This window comes from Pelecanus crispus, chromosome 5 (genome assembly GCF_030463565.1).
Source record: "Pelecanus crispus isolate bPelCri1 chromosome 5, bPelCri1.pri, whole genome shotgun sequence".
In the NCBI taxonomy this organism is placed as follows: domain Eukaryota; kingdom Metazoa; phylum Chordata; class Aves; order Pelecaniformes; family Pelecanidae; genus Pelecanus; species Pelecanus crispus.
In genome coordinates, this window is record NC_134647.1 from 33,516,192 (window position 1) to 33,540,051 (window position 23,860).

Sequence of the window (23,860 nt, forward strand, 5' to 3'; positions counted from 1 at the left end):
GAGTCTTCCTAAATACAGAGGTCTCCTCAGTGGAGAAAAACCAACATATCTATTGGAAGGAAATCTGTGGAGGTATCTTAATTGGGGGTTGGGGGAAAGACTGCTAATTACGTAGCTCTTAAGCAAAGTCTGTACATACACACGTACTTCTAAAATAGTTATCAAGGATTTTTACATAATCCCATTTTCACAATTATAAGCCAGTTTAAATCACCCTCCATTATTTAAGCCGTGCCATCACCGTAAGTCTGTAAAGCTGTGCTGTGAATACTAATAGAGAATTCTGTTGTGTAGGTATTTAGATTACAGTAATAATGGAATGAATGACAACTGCTCATCTGTGTAGAACAGATATGTACTGAGTTGTTATTTATTGGAAGCTGGTTATGAAGAATGAATATCAGAAAGGAATCACATTACTAGTTTTAAAAATTAATAGAAAATTAAATGGTTGGCTGCATCCAGTTCAGTTAGTTGAAGCAACCTACCCGTTGAACTCCAATATTGCAGCTATAAATGGCATATGCTGTATTGGAAAAGCAGAACAGTCTGGCAAAAAGGGGAGAAAAAACCTTATGTGCTGTGCAGCTTCTGCCAACATTTTGTATTCATCCCTGGCTTCTGCAGGGCCAGACCAGAGACCTTGGGGGCGAGGGAGGCATGACCCTCTCTGTTTCTGGGAGTGCTGGTGCCAGTGACAGCACTGGTCTTGTACAGCCTCAGGGGGAATTCAGAAAATGCAGATGTGACAAGCAGTTATGCATGGAAGGAGAGGGCTCTGCATGTCACATCCTCATCTTGCAAACCCTGTGTACAGGCAGGTATAATAAAGCCCTAATCTTTCCAAGAAAAATGTTGCTGAGGATGCATAAACAGAAAGTTTAAGAAACATTATTTTCTTTGAAAAAGAACACTAGACTTGAATCTAGTTCCAGAGATATGGAGGAGTTTTCACAATGGATCTTTATTCTCATGGGAATATTTGCAAAGACCCTACTATTTCAAAGTTGCTGCCATCTGATCTCAAATCCGTCAAAGTCCCTTCCTTCCCCACCCCAACCCTCCATACCCACCTGACAAAATGAAGATAATAGGGAAAGAAAGAGAGAAAGGAGAGGAGGAGATCATTTAGATCCCATTGCCATAGGGCTGGAGGGCACTGCAGTACTTGAAATGCTTCCAGCCGCTGTTCGTGAACGTATATATAGAACTCCATAATCACCAGTCAGAAGAGGGAGCAAGGAGCCACTGTAAACAAAGACAGCAAGAACTGTCAGCCTGGGAAAGGGCCATGTTACTGGCCTTGCAGTAACATGTAAACAACTTAATCTTATATGGGCTGTGTGAAGAAAATAGACAGTGGTTGTCATTTTGGAAGATATGGTTTTATAAAGAGGCTAGTCTGGCAGGGGTTGATTGGGTTAATACGGATTTGACATTTTTGAGAAGTTGCAACTTAGGTATCTGAGGGATTTTCCACACCCTGCAGGCTTGCATTTTTTCTGTGCCTTACTGAGAATGTAAAAGAAACACAAGAAAAAAAAAATAAAAACAAACCCAAAACAAACCCCACAATTTAGACATAGCTATCTGATTTTAAAATGCTCTTTGGAAATATATGTAAGTTTTGATGACAGAGCGGCGTACAAACCACAAAGTTTCAGTATAACAATTGTAACTCTTTCTCTTCCAGGTTCAGGTTTAGTGGTCGAATTCTTGGTCTTGCTCTGATACATCAGTATTTGCTAGATGCCTTTTTTACACGACCCTTTTATAAAGCCCTCCTCCGAATGTGAGTAGAATTGTTCTGTCTCCTTTTTTGTTTGGTTCCTTCCCCATGGACGATGCCATTTTGTGTATGGATAAATTATGATGTTTTATCATCAAAGAAGACAGGCCATTATTTATAATTTAATCATTTCATTTCAATCCAGGACTTTTTTTTAAAAGTTTACTTGTTTCTGCTTATGGTTATTAGCCAGTTACCTAATACCTCAGAATGTTGTTTCTGATGAGTATGAAAACCTCATGTTTTGTTTCAGCCATGTTATAAGCTTTCTTCTACAAAATCTTATATTTGAAGTTGTACAATGAAATGCTGTGGTTTTATTCCAGATATTAATAGAGTTCTTACTCATTTGTCTAATGACTCACAGGATAGGATATGAATCACTTCGTAACTGAGACTGCAAGAACCTTTCTCAGAGGTAGACTGATTGTTGGCAATCTCCATTTTGAGGAGCTTTACTTTGATATGCTTTAGACTTCATTTTCAGAACTACTACTCCTGTTCTGGCTGAAACAATAAGAGCTGCACTTGCTTAGCATGTCTGGAATTTAAGACCTAATGACCTAATGAAATTTTTTGTATAAAACATCATACATTCTAGTAGTATGGAGTAGTGCATCCATTCCTGTTGCATGTGTATTTGAAAAGGACCTAAATGCTAACAGAATCATTTTAATAAGAATGAGGACTTACCTCAGGTGGACTTTAATACTAATATTATGTGACTGCCAAATTAAGTTAATTGTTTAACTTGGTGGTTCTCTAAACAGTAAAATTAAAAATGATGGGGTGGCCACCTTTGTACACAGCCTAATTCATGCAACTTCCCCATCTAAGCCCTGGACCTCCGCTTCCTCAGAACTGATGAGCCATCCACGCTGCCTCTGCAGATGGGACATTGTTCCCAATCCATCAACTTTGATGTAGGGGCTGTTACTGGAGGATGTCACTTAAACTACATTTGAGCATCCACCTAAAGTACAGGGCTTTCTTCTGACTTTATACGGACCCAAGAATAGAAGCAGGCAGGGAACCCTGCAGCTGAAGAGCACCCTACTTAATGAATAGCCCCAGTGTCCTATTTCACAGAACAGGATTTAAGGAGTTAAGAAGAATGTCAGAAATTGCCACTATGGTATTAAATATTATTAACAGCTGACATGTTCAAAGCTTGGAGTAGTAACTGTTAAAGACAGCAAGGGGCAGTTGACTTACAGGTTAGATTTGTAAAAGCAGGACCAGGTACGGGGAAATACGGCAAAAAGTAAAAAGATGTGTCTGTGGTAAGCAAGGTATCTGAACAGACTTCTTTGCACAAGGAAGAGACGAGAGAGGTGGCAGTGTAGTCACATAAGCAAAAAGGATAGTAGCTACTTGTTATAAAAAATTATGATTTCTTTTATGATTTGAATTTTTTGTCTCTTCACTCTGTGTGTTTTCATAATTCCAAAATATTCTTCACAGGAAACATGGGACAGACTTACCATAAGCTTAAAAAACCATCTTGTGTTACACAGTAACTGCTACTACTAGACAAATAAACAGAGATTTGAAGTAGCGTCTTCTTTATTCTATTGATTTTTCTCTTGGCTCCCATTCTCAGTCTGTTTTTCAGGACTGTCCTGTCTGAGTTTAGTTACTCAGCACACGCTGCTGCTGTCATCTTCATTTGTGTGTTTTCTTCTTGTTTATATTAGACTCTGTGACCTGAGTGACCTGGAATATCTCGACGAGGAGTTTCACCAGAGTTTGCAGTGGATGAAAGACAATGACATACATGATATCCTAGATCTCACATTTACTGTAAATGAAGAAGTTTTTGGGCAGGTAAACAAGATTCTTAATTTAATTTCCTTTGTGTATTCTACTGCTAGATGAACATTTATTTGGACAAAAGAATGATTGTCAGTCCATGCTGCTTTGAACTTGTTTTTATAAAATTCTGGTTGCTGAAAACAATATCGAAATCTAAGGAGGATTTCTAATTTGTAACCGGTCAAATGTGTCTGTCTAGTTAAGGAGATTTTCTGGACACTATCTGAAATACCAAAATTTTGGATTGCTCTGCTGGAGGTAATTTACCTGAATTTAATTGCAGCAGAGTTAGTAGTCAAAGATATTACAACACCTTTGTTATGCTATTATTTAGAAGACTTCACTACTTTAATTGCTGTAAAGGTTGTTTCTTCTTCTCGGCTTATTCTTCATACTAAATATGGAGATTCTTCAGACTAAATGAGATTTTAAATAGGATTTTATCCAAAACAAGATTTTTTATATGTTCTCTTATTTCACATATTCCAGTTTGCTAAGTCAGTCTTGGCGAGTACTTTTGAGGAATTACTTCAATTTAAAAGCTTAAATTATTGTATTTCTTTCTTTTGTCTTTATACTACTGTGTTGTCACTTGGTCTTTTTTTTTTTTTCCCCCCTAAGATCACAGAACGGGAATTAAAACCAGGAGGTGCCAACATCCCAGTCACTGAAAAGAACAAGAAAGAATATATAGAAAGAATGGTGAAATGGAGAATTGAGAGAGGAGTTGTACAACAAACAGAAAGTCTAGTTCGTGGTTTCTATGAGGTAAAAAACTCCAAAATGAAATCTACTTTTTTCTGTTGTCCTCCCAAAATATTTTTCTTCTTATGTACATTTCCCAAGTACAGAGTCCCAAAAAGCAGTTATTTATATAATCAGAAGTGCCCTTACAGATATCTTGGGGAGAGGGGGAATCATTGTTAGTCATTGACTTAAACACTATGGTTCTGTATCTTCTTTAAAATGGAAGATACTATTGATCGCTATTTGTATGATTAGCAGTGAATGCTTGTTAAAGTGACCCATCTGTTTCTTCATTGGGCCTTTGAGTTTTTTTGTGCGCATGCCGTACTCAGTGTAACATGGTAGACTGAACATATTACAAGATATTTCTCTCCTGTTTTAACATGGACAATTAAATTGAATGTATTGAACTTAACTGGTCCTGAAATAATTCAATATTATTTGCCAATAAAATTCTCTCCCAGTCACTGTGATCCTCTAATGAAACTGAATGGAACTGCAGCATGAGAAAAAGAAGTCCATTTATTTGCCTTTTAAAAAGAAAAAAACACATTAATTCTTCCCATTCATGAGGGAAGTGTTACCTGATAAATGCCTTAGTAGCAGACGAGCCTTTTATAGGGAGGCAAAAATCAATAAATCAAAAAGAAATGCTGCTATGTGTTTTTATTCCCTTTCACAGGTGGTTGATGCAAGGCTTGTGTCTGTGTTCGATGCCAGAGAACTGGAACTGGTTATAGCTGGAACAGCAGAAATTGACTTGAGTGATTGGAGAAATAATACAGAATACAGAGGAGGTAACCTTAATTTTGAGTTGTTCACTGACAGTGTTGGGGGGCCTGGAACTACCCAGTTTCTAAGACACTAAAGAACCATCCCCTGACATACATCTTTAGTATCTCTCAATTTCTGTGGTTAAGTTTGTGGTAGGGGAAGATAATTTGTCCATTTTAGTTTGCTTCATTGCTTCCCCATGCAGCTATTCCCTTACTATTTTTGTCTGGACAGCATAACAGAGCAGTCTTCTCCGCAGAAAGTACTGTGCTCACCTGCACGCTAGTAGAGTGCCATGCAGACACTGAAGACAAATGGAAATGGTAACCGTTCTTAGTAGGATCTGCCTCTTTTCCACTCTCAAAGACAATAGGAAACTAGAAGTAATTCCAGCGACTGGCAGTTGAGATCATTTGAGAACAATGGAAGATTTGGGAACTACTTTGAGAGAGATGGTTGCAGCATCGTTTGCAGCATCTTTTGTAGCTTTAGATACATAAAAAGCAGAGCATTGGAATATTACAAGAATTGGCATTCCTGTTAGTGATCGATTAATGGGAGAAATGCTTGCAAAAGAGATTTCAGTCCTTTTTGTCATAGTAAATTAATTCTCTACCTTTAAGATTTTTAATCATTTCAGTAGTAGTTTTCTCTCACCTCCTGTCTTTTGCTGCAATTGGATAAGAAATACAGCATTATTGTGACTAGGTCTGAACTAGGAAAAACTTACTAACTATTCCCTCAATCACTTTTGTAGCACTTAAACGTACAAAGGCTCTTCTTGTTTTAACAGGTTATCATGACAATCACATTGTAATTCGGTGGTTCTGGGCTGCTGTGGAAAGATTCAACAATGAACAACGACTAAGACTTTTACAGGTAAGAAATCAGCTCATCTGTGTAGAAATAGTCTGCAGTGTTAAAATTAGATGCTAAACTATTTCCATCCAGGCTTATGACACCAAAAAAATTATGGTGATACTGCCTAATGGGACTAACCTTATAATCCTCAGAGACTTACTGTAATAATTCTAAGTGACTGAAGCTCACAGCTATTTTTATAGCTTTCTAAGCTAAAAATACATTTAAGATAAAATACCTGATGTCAATAATCTTTTACCATTGTTTGATTAAAAGTACATTAAGACTAGTAAAGATAGAAAAGGAAAACTGTGTAATTGGTTATATATTAGGTAGAAATTTTAATAACATTTGTACAGCTTAGGAAGGAGAAAGCCTCAAACTTCGGAAGTTAAAGTGCCTCAAAGTAGAAAATAATGATGAAAATCTGAAAATCAGTCCAATTCCATTTTCACTAAGTCAGCCTGCAGAATCCAGTCATCCTGCTGATGAAGGACAAAAACCTCTCAACAGAGGAATATTTATATATGTGGGTTTACTACTGAGTTAGATTTTTTTAAATTCAGGTTACCCTCACCCCAATCCATACTATGTCCTTGATTTATTATGGAGTCCACTGTTTTTAACAATTCAGAATTTGCATCTGAACGTTGAGTTACCTATATGACTATGATGAAGGATTTTCTTTCTTTATCTGTTTAAGTACTTAAAAAAGGTCTGTAAAAAGCAGTGTGGGACATCTCATTTGATGCAGAGCCAGAGGTGTCTGCTTATATGTTCCTATTGCGTCTGTAATCAAAAGTTTTTACCATATCCAGATCATTAAAAATTAAGTAGCCTCTGATCTGTCAAAAAACATGTTTGATTTGTCATGACAGGTTCTAACTAAATCTGCTCAACAGACAGCATTTCAGCAAATGTCAGTGGGCATTGTACCTAACCTTCAGAATGTAGTCCTTTTCTTACAGTATTTAATAATGGTTTATAAAGATACTGAAATCCACATAGCCAAAAAGGCATAACAGGAAGCTATTATCATACTTTATTACTTTTTTATTAGTTCCCCTTAATCTAGAATAAAGACAGTAGAGAAAAACTCACTTAGGCCTAAGTTTAAGTAACTTGATATTAATAGTGTTTTATTCCTCAGTATTTATGTAGCATAATTACTTTTTCAAAGAGAAACCTTTGAAGGAATTTAATCAGATTAAGTTGTCTCTTCTAGAAGCCCTATCAGGAAATGGTCTGTTTTCCCTTATCCTCCATTTAAAGTAGCATTTATTATTTGTGCCTCACAACTTTCCTTATTTTGCAAATGCTTTTACGTAAGCATTTGGACTTCAGTGGGTATTTCTAACCTGCACCATCTGCGTATCCAATATCCATAATGTTTTGTTTGTGCTGGCAGTTTGTTACAGGCACGTCCAGCATACCTTATGAAGGATTTGCCTCTCTACGGGGGAGCAATGGTCCAAGAAGGTTCTGCGTAGAGAAGTGGGGGAAGATCACTGCTCTTCCAAGGTACAACTGTGGTGTATTAATGCTAGAGATACTTTAGAATATCAGTTACCGGGATAACAGATAAGCTGTTTGAGAAACATAAGCAAGTTTTAACTGAATATGCAGATATACTGTGCCTTACATGAAAATTTCCTTCCCCGTTGTTCCAGTGTCTGATGCATCCGTTTTCTCAATTTTGTTCTCATAAGATGGACAAGGCAGTGCAACTGTGGCTGACATCCATATTGTAATGCTTTTTTCATGGAAAATTATATTAGAACGATATTTTGATTAGAATTTGATTTTGTTATATTTGATTAAATGTGCAAGTATTTACTTCCTGAACACGCAGTTCATCACTTAGGAGCACAAATTAATATGAATTAAAATTAAATAGCATTTGTGACTGTGTCTGAGTGAAAGCTAATACCAGACTTTTTGCATTAGACACACACAGCCTTTACAGTATAGTTTAGTGATGTAATTGTTATTCTCTGGCTGATGTCACGAGTGTTAACAAATACAGAAGAGGCAAGTTAGGAACTGCAGAAGAGGTGTATTCTGAGGAGGGGGTCATTTGACTTAAGAGGCAGCACAGGGACAAGAGAAGGTGAAGATTTCCAAGAGAACAAGTAGGGTCAACTGCAACATGTGAGGAGGGTAAAGGAACAGTATGAGAATCCAAGATGAAAGTAGGGGTTGAACTGTACAAGCCCTTCCAGACGAGGCAGCATTCAAATTGGGTCATGGCAGGTTTGGAGGAGTAGGATAAGAAGTTTAAAAAAAAAAAAGAAAGAAGTAGCTTTTCTAAATTTTCCATTTTGTAAAGACAGGAAAAAGAGTTGTTTTCAAAGGTCCATGGTAACAATACCAGGACTAGACTAATGACGTATGAGTGATGCAAGAAACATCTTCTAGCATGGATGCTTCATTGACAAAAAATGACAGGTTCTAGTCTTTTCGATATTGTGATCAGGCCGGTATGTTTCTGGAAGACTTTCTTTCATCCAATTCTATAATTCTGTAGCCTCTAGAATGGGTTAACAGTGGTTAGACATACAGATTAGTAGGCGGAGTGTGGGTGCACTAGCTCTGCTTAATCAGATCTCAGCTTTAGTATGCTGCTTGTAGCCTGTGGTGGTAGTTTTGGGCTGGGCTGACCCATGGAGGAAATTCAACCCTAATCCTAGCCCATTCCTCTTAAACAAGATTCCTCAGGAATAATTTGCATTCAGAGTCTCTTTTTAGACATAAGGCGGCTGTCAGACACCCAGAGAGTTCCTCTGACCAACAACCCTTAGCTTTTTCCTCCAGCATAAAGTCAGAGGCAGAGACATCTCTTGGGTTGGCTCCTGCCTGCAGGCTGCTATTTGAACAGCACTAAGAAACTCAAAAAGGCAGAAGTGGCACTGTGAAATCCACAGACACAGCAGGTGGCCTTTAAACAAAGCCATCTTGCCAGTTTACAGTACAAATGAGAACCAGGCAACTGAGGATTAAAGATAAGCAAATTCTGGAAATCGCTTTTCAGATCAAATATTCTAATATCTTTTGGGGGCCTAGTAAGACCTTGTACCCCAATAGGTCTACTTTATAGTGTGATTATGATTGACCTATGGACTAGCTTTGATTCAGTTTAATTTTTTTTTTTTTAAATTTTCTAAAAATAATTTCTGACTTCAAAATATAAGATCTTGTGAGTTTAAGTAAGAAAAGAGGTTGTGGGAGTTTTCCCGTATATTCTGTAATACTGGAATTCCTGGTGCTAACAAGCACAGCTTGCAGCATGGAAAAGGTCAGGACATGCCAGAACAGGATGCTCAGAATTCCCTCTGAAAAGGTTACACAGAGCCCTGGTTGTAATAAACTGCAGAATAAAACTGCTTGCTGGAGTGCAACATGGAGAAATGTGTCGAGAATCTTTGCTACTATAAGGTGTTCAGCAAGTGTAGGGGAAATGCCAACTCTTCACATTTAGGAGAATGTATCATGCCCTCGAAATTTCATTTATGATTCCCTTGGTTCGGAAACATTTGATTTTTGTCTCTGTGCGTAGTTTTTAACATACAAGTGTGAGAATTAAAATAAACCAACACCACACTTGTTTTGTTAAAATAAAAACAACTGCGTATGACAAATATCTACAGTTGTCATGAGCTGGCAATTCCTGGCATTCAGACATGGAACCTTGATCTCATAAAAAATAAATGATCTTACCTGTTTATGCTTAAATGGGCTAAGCCCTAAGCAGAAAGCAGTATTTGCATTTTTACATATCTAGTTCCTGCATGCAGTGTAGCTTCAGCCTGTGTCTCCCCAGCTTCAAAGACTTACTGTGCAAACACCAAGTAGTACTGGCTTGAAGGTAAGACATCGTTAACGACGACCCGGAGTAGCAAACTTTCAAGAGGTTTCCAAACAAGCCCTGCATGTGTAAGCACATTGCTGGATCTGTTGAGAATGCTGCCCTAGGACTCTGTGACTCTTACTGATTCTCAGATAACTAAAGCATTTGTGTTAAGGCACCATCACTCACTCATAGCAGTGTTGTACTTTGCAAATTGCTCTTTTGATTTCAGTGGGAGTGCTTGTGAAATTTGATAATACTGAGTGTGAGGGTGGCAAAAGCTAGGACTCAACAAGTCAGTGGACTTTATGTTTCTTCCTGTTTCTAAACTACTGCACTACTGAAAACACAGAATACCGTCCCCATCTCTTCTTCCTGAGTTTGAGACACAGAAGGTAACTAATATAGTTACTTAGGTATGTGACTGTGGTCTAAGCAGCTGTGAATGTAAACACAAAAGTACTCACTAGATGTTTACCTAGTTCCCACTGTTCTGACTGTACTCAGTTCTGCTGAATCAAAATAGTGAGATTTCTGTGAGGCGTGTGTCAGGTTGCCTAGCTTGTATCACTGTCTTTTACACTAACAAGTCAGTAGTATGTAAAAGGCCCTGAAAAGATTGATTATTACAGGTTTAGCTTAAATATTGCTATCCCTGATGCCACTTTGACTTCCTTCTTGCACACTGTGCTGTAGATTACACTAAATCAGCAGAGGGACTGTTGCTCTTTCAATTCACTTACATGCTGAGAAATTGGTTCCAGGCTCATTGCTGTACATTATATATCTGTGCATGTGATGATTCATATGCAAATAGTATTTATGTTTGACTGCTGGATTTTAAGCCTAAATCACTCTATTTTACTACTGTAATCAAAATGAAGGGGGTATTGATTGGGAATCCAGACTTCAGGAACCAAGGTGGTTTTTCATGTTGTCATAAAATGTGAGTCCAGGAAGATGAACAGTTAGTGCCCATGTGGTTTGAAATGTTGGAATGGGAAAATACTGTCCAGAGGAAAAAAAAAAACAAACCACTTTCTTCTTGAAGACTTAAAAGTTGCTTGCTAGGGTGAGAAAGGCATGCATCCCCTCAGAAAACAAAGATCGTAAGTTTTTCTCTGTTTTAATGACTTGGTTTTCCAAAGTAGGTGATTGCATTTTCGAAATTGCCCTCAAAATTAAGATAAAACTCAGTTCTCTTAATAAATGTAAACAACATGCCGGCTTACTCTTAAACCAGTTTGTAATGAATCCCTTGCTAATTATATAGTATGTCTTTTATAATTTGTGGTTTTACGGCCCACACAGTATGATCCATAGTTCTAATGAGTGGCTGTCAGCCCCATGCAGCAGAAGCATGTGGTTAGACTGTTAATTGCCTAAGACTCTTCCATACTCTACACTGAACTCAAGGGATCACTGAGTTCCAGTTGCCTGTTTGCTGCTGGGTTTAAATCAGTCTCTTTCTTCTAAAGGGAAATTTGTTTTCTTTTTCCTTTTTTTTTTTTAAAAAAAAAAAGCAGATAATGCAATAATAATTTAATCTGTATCACAGATAGTACTTTGTAAGGTTTTTGTAAAGGCAAACGAGGAGTACAAAGAAGGCTTTCCTCTAGGAGCCTCAGACGGATGGAAGGGTGGAGAGATTTTGCCAGGCCCCTGGAATACAGGGTGGGGAAATGCCCTCTCTGCTACACAGCATGTACTAGCAGTGTACTTCTAAGTGTTCTGTATTTGGGGAGGGTGCAAAATTCAATGCTTTTTTAAGTGATTGCGTATCTGGTGTTTGGACTGTGTTTATAGTCATAGTGTGACCTTCTGTACTGTGTATACATTTCTTCAGCCTGATATTTGTGTGACACTAAGGCTGTAACTAAGGGAGTGTTTCACCTTAAATGAGGGTTTGTAATGGACTCTTATGTTTTTAACAAATGAGATTAACCCACTTCACTTCATGTTCCATCCCCATTGTTGGGATCTGACAGCCACTTAAAACAGCAGTTAATGAGTTTGCTCCCATGGAAGGCAGCACTTTCTGGCGCAGAGAAAGCCCAGTACAGGTCTATTGTAGACACTCAAATTTCTGGGAGTGGTTAGGTTAAATGAGGAGTTGCATTTACTGCGAGGAGGGAGCTTGTTCAGTCCTTCCCTTGACGTTATGTTACACATTTACACTTAATACAAGTCATACTGATGAAGGGCAGGTCACTGCAGGAAAAGTTTGTTTTTCAGCTGGATTGTATTTAAATAACTCTGTGATGTGTTTTATTGCAAAAGAATAAAGTATTTGTAAACAGAGACCTGCCAAACTACAAAAACGTTTTCATCCTCTAAAATCGGTCTAAAGTAAGGCTTTGGTACAAAGCTTCAAAGCGAAAAAGATGGCTCCTCCAGCTTCGCTTTGCATCATTTCTTCCTCAAGAACCCATCGCATTAATAGTTATGCTATCTATTTCACTCAAGCAGGCTCATCCACTACAGTGTTTTAGAAAGCATTATCCGTAGCCTGCCCTGAGGCCAGGTAATGATATCCATTATTCTGCTAAGAGGAGAAACCTTTATTATCTCCCTTTTCGTTCCCTGGAAGAGGTTTCGAGAGTCAGTTCCAAGTCTGTCAAAAAACTGAAGTAGATGGACTTTGGAAACTGAGAAATAAACCACGTGGTTGTCCTCCTAAGAAAGCAGGATGGTATGCTAGAGGTACATGCATAGTTTCATGTAATTACAAAAAGTATTATTCTAAAGGTCATTGTCTTGCAGGGCCAGATACGTACATAGCATAAATCAGCACAAGCAGTAACTTCCCAAGAAACATGATCCATATGCCAAGGAAATATAGAAGGAAGAGCATCTAATTTGTTTGTCCGTTACTACTGTGGGATTATTTTCTGTATATCTAGAGTATTTTTTAATATTTCATCAAATCAAATATCTTACGCATATTCAATGGACTGAAGTATCTTGTTTATGATTACAAATACAGCATTCAAGTATCATCAGTCCAGAAAAAAATACTACTTCTCAGAAGATACATTTAAAGCCAAGATTTCAGAACAGACTACTTGAGTTGTACCATGTTATACCATTTTTCTACTGGCTTATTTTAATTAGAAAAAAAGTAGATTAAACCTGACTACCTGTTCAACTGGAAAACATCATTTGACAGAACAAGGTCTTCTGAAAGAATGCTATCTGCTCATCTCTACGCAAGCACATACCAGTCTGTGTGTTCTCTTTTGAACTTTTTAAATAATGTACTACTTCACCTCCTCTCTTTTTCTTTCCCCCCCCCCCCCCCCCTCAGGGCTCACACTTGCTTCAATCGTCTGGACCTTCCCCCTTATCCATCATTCTCTATGCTATATGAAAAACTGTTGACAGCAGTTGAAGAGACAAGTACTTTTGGACTTGAGTGATACACAAACCACAGTGCCCAGCTCATTGGACTTTTGTGGATCTGTCTTCTCAAGGAATGAATGAACGTTTGTATTGGATTTCCTCGAGGAAAATTGTTTCACGGTGCAATTCAAATAATAAGGTTCCATGAAAGACCTTATAAAGCAATTAAAAAGCATTGTGGTAGTGGCAGAATTCTCTACAATACTAGAGTGTGCCTGACGTGCAAGGAAAACCAAGTCTTGCAATCCATGTTTTTTCAGGACGGCCAAACTTCTTAGGTTTATGTTCTGAGCAAACAAGAAACGTGATCCCATGTTGTGATCAACCTGGCTACTGCAAAAGTGACATGTACCCAGGTCATCCAAGTTGTTGAATGGAAAATTCAAGTCAAAATGTGAAATCATTCAGCCCCTTACCTACCCAGTAAATTATCAAAAAATCATAGGGTTTTTTCGTTTTGTTTTGTTTTGGTTTTTTTTAATTCATGAAGGTACATTACACCATATGTTACAATAGCATATCCAGTACTTGCGTGACCTAAGACTACGAGTGGCTGCATGGTGTGCACCATAGAGCTCAAGTTCCCGGGGCAGAAGTGAATCAGAAGGAAAGTCAGCAACAAAGGATGTAACAACAACTGCTTGCATTAAGGAGGTTTGTGGAAATGTGTTTGCCAGTGGTGTGTATGACAAAAGATGAGCTGTAATAATGAACTTAATAACTTAATAAGACTGATTTTATGCTTTATACTGCATGGAAACTATTTTAAGAAAAAACTAGCAATTTATCACAGCATATCAGGAAAAAAACCCTAACACAGTGACTTCTGTTTATTTTTATAGGTTCATTATATTATGTTTCTTAGAGTGTAAACAGGAAACAAGAAAACTAAAACACTATTTCTGTTTTTGTCACTTTCCATGCTTGAACAGACATTCTGCTAGTGTTTATTCTTTAAGCACTCTCAAGGGAAAAAAATGCCTTTTATTTTTATAAGAGTAAAAAACTCCCAAAAATATTTTGCACTGAATGTACCAAAGTTGAAGGGACATTATGATCTGACTGATAGCAAACTGCATCACTATCAAGTATCTGTAAAAACACTTAGGAACCAGGCTTTCTTCACAGTGCCATGTCTATAGATACCAGGACTGTGCACATAAGTAATAATTTTATAATACTATATGTGATAATTGTAATATGCATTTATTTTAAATGCATCTGGGTCATTTTTCATGCATTGGATAACTTAATGCAGTGGAGTTTAATACAGATATTTCATATGCTCCCCACAACTTTTTATTTGTACAGTACCATAAAACACTAGCTCATTTGGAAACCCATGAGTAACCTACTTTAAGGTGAGCCACTGGTCATAATGCCACTGTCCCATATCAGTGAACACCTACAAGATGTAAACTGTTCATAGTGTCTAAGCTTGCATTTTCACTGATAAATAGTTTTCTTATCAAACGTTATTTGAAAGTTTTTATGGCATATCAAACACTGCTGCATGGACACCAGTTTCTTTATGCTTAATTTTGCTGAAACACATGAGGCTTGCTCGCATCTATTTTTGGTACTTTCCTCCAGATGGTCTTGTGGAACACTTGTGCAGCTGCGCACTGTTTCTTGTACAGCTGCTGTCACACAGTGCGTCCACCACATTTTAAAATGCCAGGAAGTTGCACTTGGATACTGGATGACAAGAACATGAATCTAGCTTTGCGCTAGCCCTCTTGATAGCGCTGAAGCACAGCAAGCCCTGTTCTGTGGGAAAGGTAGCTTTTGAAAAAACGTTCTCACTTTGGAGACTCTTGAAAGGGCATCTCAGGGATGTATCCTGCTTGTTCTTGTGGGAGTTTTTTTCCAGTGGAGGTGAACGTCTATGGAGATGTTGTCAGCAAAGACTGCCACTCCACCCTCCAAGTCGGAAGGCAGGTGCAGCAGTGGTGGTGGTGGCAGCAAAGACTGAGAAAACCCTTCAGGCTTACTGAAAAAATGTTACTTGTGTGAAGGAAAACCCACTTGCAAAATCAGAGTGAAAGTATTCTTTTATTTCAGGAGTAATTGAGCTTCTGCATGACATCTGGGACTCGCTTAAGTAACGCAGGTTTTCTTACGCTACTTCTGGCTGGTATGAAGTAGCAAAGAAAAATCCAAACGTGTCGCCCTATTTTTACACATATTTATCAGTCTTTGCTAAGATTGCATGTCACAGATCCTAATGCACATCTTTTTTCAGAACACGAATGAGCAGTAGGCAAACTGACTTTTCATCAGGTCACTCCAGCATGGCTCATGTTTCATATGATCCATTCACTGAGTAGCTAAAACTCTGGCACTCGAAGCAGAACGCAACTTTCGCTTGGTTGAAGGACTGCAGAATTTTGATTTTACAATACTGTGTTATCTGTGGTCTAAAAAGGAGATTTCCCAGGTGGAAACTGTATCTACAAGTTTTGAACCAGAAACTCTTTGGAATGAAAAGTTTAAATATTTGGCACAAAGTAAGTTTATACTAGTCTGCCTGTTAAGTTATGCTTTTGTACAAATCAAAACCAATAAATGCATCTTGTCAATTTTTATTTAAATATATTTACTGCACACATTTGTTCTGTATTTATGCATTTATAAATAAGTGAAATCAGTCATGATGATCTGGTATTCTGTAAAGACGTGACAAGGTCACCAGTGGGGCAGCTGTCAGTTAAAAAAGAAATCTAGAATCCCTGTAGCATGGAGACTGAGAAGAAGCTGCTGCTTCCTCCTTTGCTGCCAACATCACCTGGGGGACTCTGGAAAAATGCTGTTTGAAACTGATGAGGAGTTAGCCGCCCAGATACGGCTCCCTACAGTGCCTTGAGCACTTGGCCGGCTCTTTGAGTTGCTGTAAGTGATGCTGCTGCTCTGAAGAGATTAGCAGGGAGGGAGTATAGCAAAGGAAGCCTGAGCTTTCTCAAATGCCCACATCTCCTGGCTACTGTGTGGAGTATTGTCCCTTCAGTGTGGGAAGCCATTCCCATTATGCATGTCCCAAGTGAAAGCCAACTTTCATGCCCTGCAAATGACTGCAACAGGTGACCACGGTGCTTTTGCTTATGATGTGAGAGGGTCCAGATAGAGAAAGACCGAGCAGCCTTTCTGAAAGCTCTGTATCTCCTCAGAGCTCTTCCAGATGGTGCTAAGGAGCTTTGCATTTAGGGAGGGGGAAAAAAAGCCAGTCAGCCTGAAGTAGACAAAAGATTCTCTTCAGCTACAGTGTGATGACAGCTTGTACTAACTTAATCTGCAGCATCTCCATCAGACAGAGTCTGGCTGGGGAGGTGCCTGCAAGAGTTAAAGTGAGGACGCCCATGTTTCCTGCTCTGCTGGGAAGCCACACATGGCTAGCCAAGAAGCAGCTAGCAGGTCCTTGCAGTGCACCTTGCCAGGCTGGCAGCACCGTGCCTGCGAGTGGCCTCTGTCCCCAGCGCCCCAGGGCCAGGCCCACCTCTTCCCAGGTCCCAGCATCCTGGCCCCACAGAGCTGCGCTTTGCTCACCTGGTGCTGCTGGCTGCCAATTTAATCCTAACACTCCTAAATACACCAGAAAAGCTTGTCATCAATGAAATTATGCAGTGCGGCACCTACTGTAGCAAGCGGTTACCAGTTCAACATCTGCAAGCCAGCAGCAGTGAGGGTAGCCATGTTTTCGCCCATAGCAGGCAGGAGACGGGCATCTGTCACACCATCAGCAGCGCCTTGCAGGGTAACACGGGAGAGCCTTCTTTCAACCCGAAATAAAAAACCCCATTTAACAGACAATTCTGCTGACCAGAAGCAAACCTTTTCCCCCATTCCCTGCCTGCTGTTTTTCCTTAGTAGTATTCATCAAATAATTGCCTTTTTTGCTTTTAAACATAATTTTCGTTATCCTTGTTGTGAACCTACCATAAAAAGGTGTTAATATGACTTAGAGAGTATCTAGGGTGAAATCCATCTGCGTACACAGGCCTGCTGGGCACCACATATGCTCCACATTGAAGCGGTTAACCTCGGGTCATGTATGGGGAATATATGTAATCTTTGGGGAAACTGAAAATCTAGGCAGCAGCATGCTGGCAGGACATCAGACAAAGTTTCTGGCATGAGTTAAACTGGCAGAGCACCGGACTGGTAGTTTGCTCAGTTTAAAATTACAGGAGAGAAAAAGAGTTTTGTAGTTTCTTATGTATTTTTAATCCTTTTAAAAGTAAAAAAAAAAAAAAAAAAGCTTCCTTCTGAAGCATCCATAATGGTATCATCTGGTTGCTAAATGTAATCTCAGCAGTATTAATTGCAGATGTCTACTGAATTTCTGCAGTGGTAGCTGCAGACATTTATGGAGATGCTTGCAAGCACACTGTCTCTGGACTGAGGGAACTCCTATTCACAAAGGGGGAATCTGCAGCAGCTGTGTTTAAATAGCCTGTATAAGTTCATTTCCCATAGCATAAAGCAAGTTAATTCTTTTCAGCAAACGAAAATTATGTGTATTAACTTGTAGTTATGTTTTTCTGGCTATTGTTTTTATGTGGAGGAGTAATTTATTCCTCTTAGCACTAATGGGAATTGAGCTCTAAGTTTGGTCTCCAGTTGTAAGATTACACACTTAGCTTCAGTGTTAACCTTGCAGTATTAATACTCAACCATCACTGCTGTTTCCCTTTCTCATCCCTTCCTCCCCAGGCAAGCAAACTGAACTCCAAGCAAAATTTCAGAATAGTAACTCAAGCCTGGCTTCTTAAACTGTTTGCATTTTGGCTCAATTATGCAGCACAAAACAGAACTGCAGAAACGTTATGGGTTGACTGGCCCACCAATTGCAAGTAAAAAAATCCTTTACAATTTTATTAGCACAACCACAGTGGCTGCTGCTGGACTAGTCTAACTTTTTGCCTAAATATTTTACAATAAAATTTAGGTGGTTGAATTTGAAATTGCTTCTTTGCTAGAAAAATAAATATACATTAGGTAAATAGTAGGGGAAAAGAAGAACCTTATTGCAAAGCCAGTAAGGCCAGAAGCCTTTTTACAATCCATTTTTTGTTAGCAGTATGCAAAATTATAAAGCTGACCATATAAACAGTTTTCACTGTGTATGTTGGTTTACATTTTGCATTTCTTTCAAATAGACCACACGCTTCATAGTGCTTCTGTTCAGACTGACTAGTTTCAGCACTAGACTACTACTATTTAAAATGTTCATTGCTATGAAACATTTTTTTATTCCAACATTTTAGTATTTTCTAAAATAATTTTACTTCAAAGAAAGGTATTATTCAGGTTGAAACTTCATTTAGGGCTCTACTTCATAGGCTTTGCTCAGAGCCATGTTATGCCATAGGTATTTTAAGGTAAACTCATGATTAATTTGAGAGTTCTATTTAGTATCAGTGACATTATAATGACCTCCTGGTCACTGCTTAGAAAGGCTCCTCCTGACTGTAGGAAAAGGATGACAGTCAAGGACTCCTCTGGAATGGTTATGGTCCATTGTGGTATCTGTATGTATTCAAAATGCAATTCAAACATCTCTTGAGGACTATGTGAAATAAATACTTACACTCATTGATGAGCCCCCATCTAAGTCAATAATTGGAATTTTGAACTTGTTTCCTTTATGTACCAAATGCAGTCAGATTACATTGCAGAACAATAATAATAAAAATTTAACTACAGATGTATTCTGACAAATCTCTTAAAGTTACGGTGAATGTGAAAGGGAGATGAGCTATGCTTCTTTCAATCCTTCCTCCCTTTAAAAACTTCTGAATAATGAAAATTGTATTTTGTTTTTCAGTTGTTTCTTTTTTAGAACTTCCAGAAACTTCTCACTCAGCCCCTGCTAACTTAGAGGGCTTTTGATAAGCTCTCAGGAGGTATATTGTTCCACTAATTTAACATAGTTTTGGGCTGACATCTATGTCATCAGCTTTTAAATGTATAGACCTACAAAACTCCACAGGACTCTGGGCTGCCTTCCAAAGGCCAGCTGTCCTCTCCCTTTTAATTGCCCATAATCCTACAATCACCTGGAGACAGTTGCTGACTGTAGCTATAGCATGAGAGCAGGCTTGTTTATTTTTTCATCAAGAATTGAACTGGTCTCCTTTGCAACAAGAGCAGCTCCCTTCAGTCCAGAGAGTCGATAGGATCATAGTTACTCTGATATCTAGATGTGAGCGGTTTAAGAAAAATAGTCATAAAAGTTTTTTTGGAAAACAGTTGATTAAGTATCCAAGGGTAAAATGTCCTTTCATTTTGGTTTTGCAAAATTAATAACGAGGCAGGGGATTCTTCTTGCAATGTTTTCTATCGCCAGAATTTCTGAGCCCCCATGGGCTGCTTCAGGCTGTTGGCTGGAAGGGTGAGTAGCTCTTGTAGTGAGTCAGGTGAGTGCCGATCCCGAAATCGCGGCAGCAGGTCATTCATTACCTTAGTGAGGACTGTGCCTTCCACAGATGGAGGCTTTGTCATATAGTCGTTGAACTGGTTTCTTCCAAAAGCTCATTCATATCTGCATCGCCTCTTAATCGCGATACAAGCAGCTCCTGACATATTCCACTGACTATTTGGCACCTCACATTTTAAATACGAATTACAATTTTTATAGTTAGAAATACTCATGTAGCAGTATAAATCAGGTCAATAAAAGATTTTGCTGAGACATCGTATTTGATTGCCATGCTGACTACAGTCACACACTGGAGCTGGGTAATTTTAAAATAGATTACTGCATGAATAAGCAAATAAATCTCTGAAGTCTCATAAATAATGCTAAGGAAGGATTGTAATTGTAGGTGCTGTAATGATAAGATATGGCAGTTCCACACAGCAGACAGAACATACAAAATGCCACCATGCAACAGTGCTAGAGAGAAGACAAGACTGGAAGAGTAGGGACAGAAAGAGGACTACACTTTGCGAACAGGGAGCAGGACAGTGAGCTGTGCGGACCACTCGGTATACAAAAGGGGATACTTTTTGCTTGAAAATTAGACTATGATAATGTACCCAGGGAAAATGTCTATTCATCCTGAAATACATTAGTGTTACTGCCACTGCAAGACACATTTTACCTAATTATTAAGTTTTGAAAGTCTTATACAATCAGAAAACGTTACTCCCATGTTGGTTTTTCTTGTTTTATTGGTTTTAGGGGTTTTTTTTAATTTTTATTAATTTGGACTACTCTCAGGAAACTGAAGGCTTCTATATAAAGTAAGGGTGGTGTCTGGAAGTCCTGTTTACTCTTACTGTTTGTACAAATAATCATTGTGTTTATTACTAGCTGCATTTGGCAAGAGAAATAGTATCTGAAAAGAAGTTAAATCACCACTACCAAAGGTGACTTTCATTTTAAATGTGATGGGCCAAATGCCTGACATTTAGATGTGTGAAAATGTAGATGTTTATTTTAGATGGCTGGGGTTTGTGTTATGGTTGCATTAGAACCATGACTTTCCACAAAGTGTGTTTTGTCATTCTGGGATTGACAGGATATTTCTAAAGCTTATTTAAGGTAATAAAAATATTCTCAATGATCTAATTAGCTTTGGCCAAGCTGATGCAAGTCTTGACACCATTCACACTCGAATGGATATTATCAGAAAAAATACTGTGTAAGAGGGTAGGAAGATTTCAGGATCTGATTCTCTACCTAAAAGCTGAGCTGGTTCTTTACCTAAAAGCCAAGACTATTGGATAAGTCAGTATAAGAGTCAAAAGAAGAATTCCTTGCAAGTTTTCTTCTTCAACATGGTAACTGAGGTGGTAAGAGTTTTATATAAACTTTAAGTCCTAAACTAGAAGACAACTAGTATGTTGGACCATAATGGTTCAATAGTTCCATATAGCAGGACATTTTTCTGCAATGAGTCTGCAACACTCAGGATACAGCTGTTTATTATCAGCATTGCAGGGAGGGAGAAGAATTATAATAATATTAAGTACGTAAATCATCTCAGAAGGATGCTTTTTCTTTGTACTCTGTTTTTCCTTGGAATGACATAGCCTTGAGGGCATCCATGAATCCTGATCAGCAAGGCTGCTTTTTGTGTAAGTGACTGAACATTTGTACTCGTAAGGGCTGGTACAGTATGGAAGAGGAAGACTTTAGAGAAAAAGAAGTTAATGAGGGATGTGGTGTGGAATACTGGTACCCCCAAGTCAGTCGATACTCTTGCCCTTGCTAGGCTACAGTTTGGATTATTCAGCATATTTGAAAGTGCATATAGTTTTACAAGTTTTGTAGTGGGGATGCAGGCATCCAGAATCTAACAGGTATACAGGTGCATCTCCCTCATTTTTGACAATTACTTGATATAATTTTATACCAAGTTCTTTGTTTTTAAAGAATTTCAGGCACTGAGAATACAGAGTGCGTATTTATTTCTAAGCTTGAAGTAGAACACGTGGTGTATTTTTTAATCCTTTCCATATTTTTCAGTTAAGTGTTCACAAGACTGTATATCAAATACAATACCAAGTTTTTCTATCTTTCTACAAGCCAATTTAAGTTTCATCTGAATTTGATATATGTCTTTCACAAAACACTAAATGGGGAATATGTGCTTCAAGCATTAAGATGGTGTATGTCCTTTTCTCCATTTACATTGCATTACATTTCACTTTTTTTCTTTGAGGCAGAGAGAGCAGATACGAAATGTGTTGAGTGTGTTACAGGGGCACACAATATGTTTCATTGTGCCTGGCTTCAAGGAATGTACTATAGTGTTTGACTGCTCACAGATTTGCATAATTATCCACTCAGTTGAATACAGGACTGTTGTGTTGTATTTCCTGTTATTCAAAAACATTTGAGAAAATTTTTCTGTGTATAATTTTATTTTCATACTGATCTCTATTTTGTTTAAGACCATGTTTCATCACAAAATCACTTAAATAAATCTTCTTACAAAATCCACTTTGGAAATCAACTCTTTTATTTTGCCTCTGAATATATCGTAACATCATTTTTTAAATGAGTACCTCTTCTCTCTAGATCATTCCATGTCCTTTGCAGCATTTTAAAACCTTTGGAGAAACCACAAGATGCTCTTCCTTACATCACCTTTTCTAAGTGACTTCTGGTGGCCTATGGAGTCTGGTGTGTTACGAATCATAATTTTGCAAGCAGAGAAAGTAAGGATTCTTCAGCCATATGCAACATAGTTTGAACAAGAACTACGTATGAAACAAAGACTATCACAATTAAGCAAACAAAGCACCAGATACTACAGTCAACACGCTGGAGAGGGCCAGGCTTTGTGAAACTCTCTGCTTTGAATGGAGCATCTGAACTAGCAGTGACAGTGGCTGTAACACAGAAAAGCACTGTATTTTCACAGGGAAGGATCTTCAGGGAAGAATATTTTCTTCTGTCTTTAATAAAAGTCAGTGGCCCCTGCAAAAGATTTCCTCCTACTTCTGTAACAGATGATACTAGTTCCAGCAAGAGATACTGGTCTTTATTCAGCACTTAGAGGAGGGTTCTCCCCACCAAGACACAGTCCAAGGACACCTTTGCTCTAGAATGTTTAAATGGCAGGTTGTCACTTCTGTGTGTCACATAAACTCTTCGCAGAATCTAATATTGAAGTAATATTTCTATTATTATAAAACTTTTTCTAGAAAGTAATTTTGCATTGCATTGCTGCTAGCAGAAATGCGATGCAAGCTAACCTAAAGTGTTGAAGGGGAGCTGCTGTAGGAGGAGGCTTTGAGACTCAAGCCCTTTCAGACTTGGTTCTCTGCCGTAGTTCTCGATGTTAGGCTCATAAGACAGTTTCATCCAGATCACTGATAACTGACGCCATGTATTGAGTAATTCCTCATTTTCCCCTCAGTATAAAGACTGGAGTTTGTGTAGAGCTCGTGCCGGGTGACACTGAGGCAATTCTGGTAAGCAGTGACTGGGTGAAATACAGAGACTATTTGCCCACTGCGTTGAGGATTGCCTTTTGTTACTCACTTCCTGTGCACAATGTGGTGGGATTCTTGCAGAGATTTTGGCATGGGCAAAAAAAGAGTCAGGTTTTTTAAGCCACCTGTATTAAATAAAAACATGATAATTCTTTTTGGATGAGGTGGGTAGCTGTATTCAATGATTAGGTCATTTCCAGAGCTGACCGTTGCAGGTATGGCAGGAGATGGTGTGCTCTATTCTGAGGGACCTATGGCAAAGCATCGTTCTGTGCTTTGCCCATTTCATGTTTTAGGTTGGCATTTGGTATACAGTGCTCTTGTAGATGTTTGGGACATGGGTAATCTCTACAGGGCAGTGGGGTGTTGAGGGTTTTTTTGCTTATTTTAGCCTCACAGAGTGAGAGAAACAACAATCAGTGTCACTAAGTACAGGAGCATCACCCCTAAGACAGGCAGCTTTATGCTATAATCTGAGATGCACTGAATCAGCACATTTTTCAGCTAGCCTACTCTGTGTGGTGTTCTGGTGTGCCAACTCCATACTCTTCTGCCAAGCCAACAGCTGTGGGTACTTTGCACAATAATCATCCACTTTGCAGGCAGATTTGCTCTTGCTTCATAAAGGCTGCAGTGGTAGACGCAAGATGTAGAAAATACAGACCTTTCCCCATGAC

The 23,860-nt window shown here is 38.6% G+C and overlaps 1 protein-coding gene across 1 annotated transcript in view; it reads left to right on the plus strand.

The window, feature by feature from the left end:
- The window catches only part of HECW2 (HECT, C2 and WW domain containing E3 ubiquitin protein ligase 2), a 114,205-nt gene extending 100,953 nt beyond the window's left edge, over positions 1–13,252 (plus strand). Inside the window, exons 22-28 of the mRNA XM_075711711.1 lie at positions 1,694–1,792; positions 3,487–3,616; positions 4,226–4,372; positions 5,034–5,148; positions 5,919–6,004; positions 7,395–7,507; positions 13,141–13,252. Of these exons, the coding sequence (XP_075567826.1) occupies positions 1,694–1,792; positions 3,487–3,616; positions 4,226–4,372; positions 5,034–5,148; positions 5,919–6,004; positions 7,395–7,507; positions 13,141–13,252 (802 nt within the window). The remainder of the gene's footprint in view (positions 1–1,693; positions 1,793–3,486; positions 3,617–4,225; positions 4,373–5,033; positions 5,149–5,918; positions 6,005–7,394; positions 7,508–13,140) is intronic.
- The last annotated feature ends 10,608 nt before the right edge of the window (positions 13,253–23,860 follow it).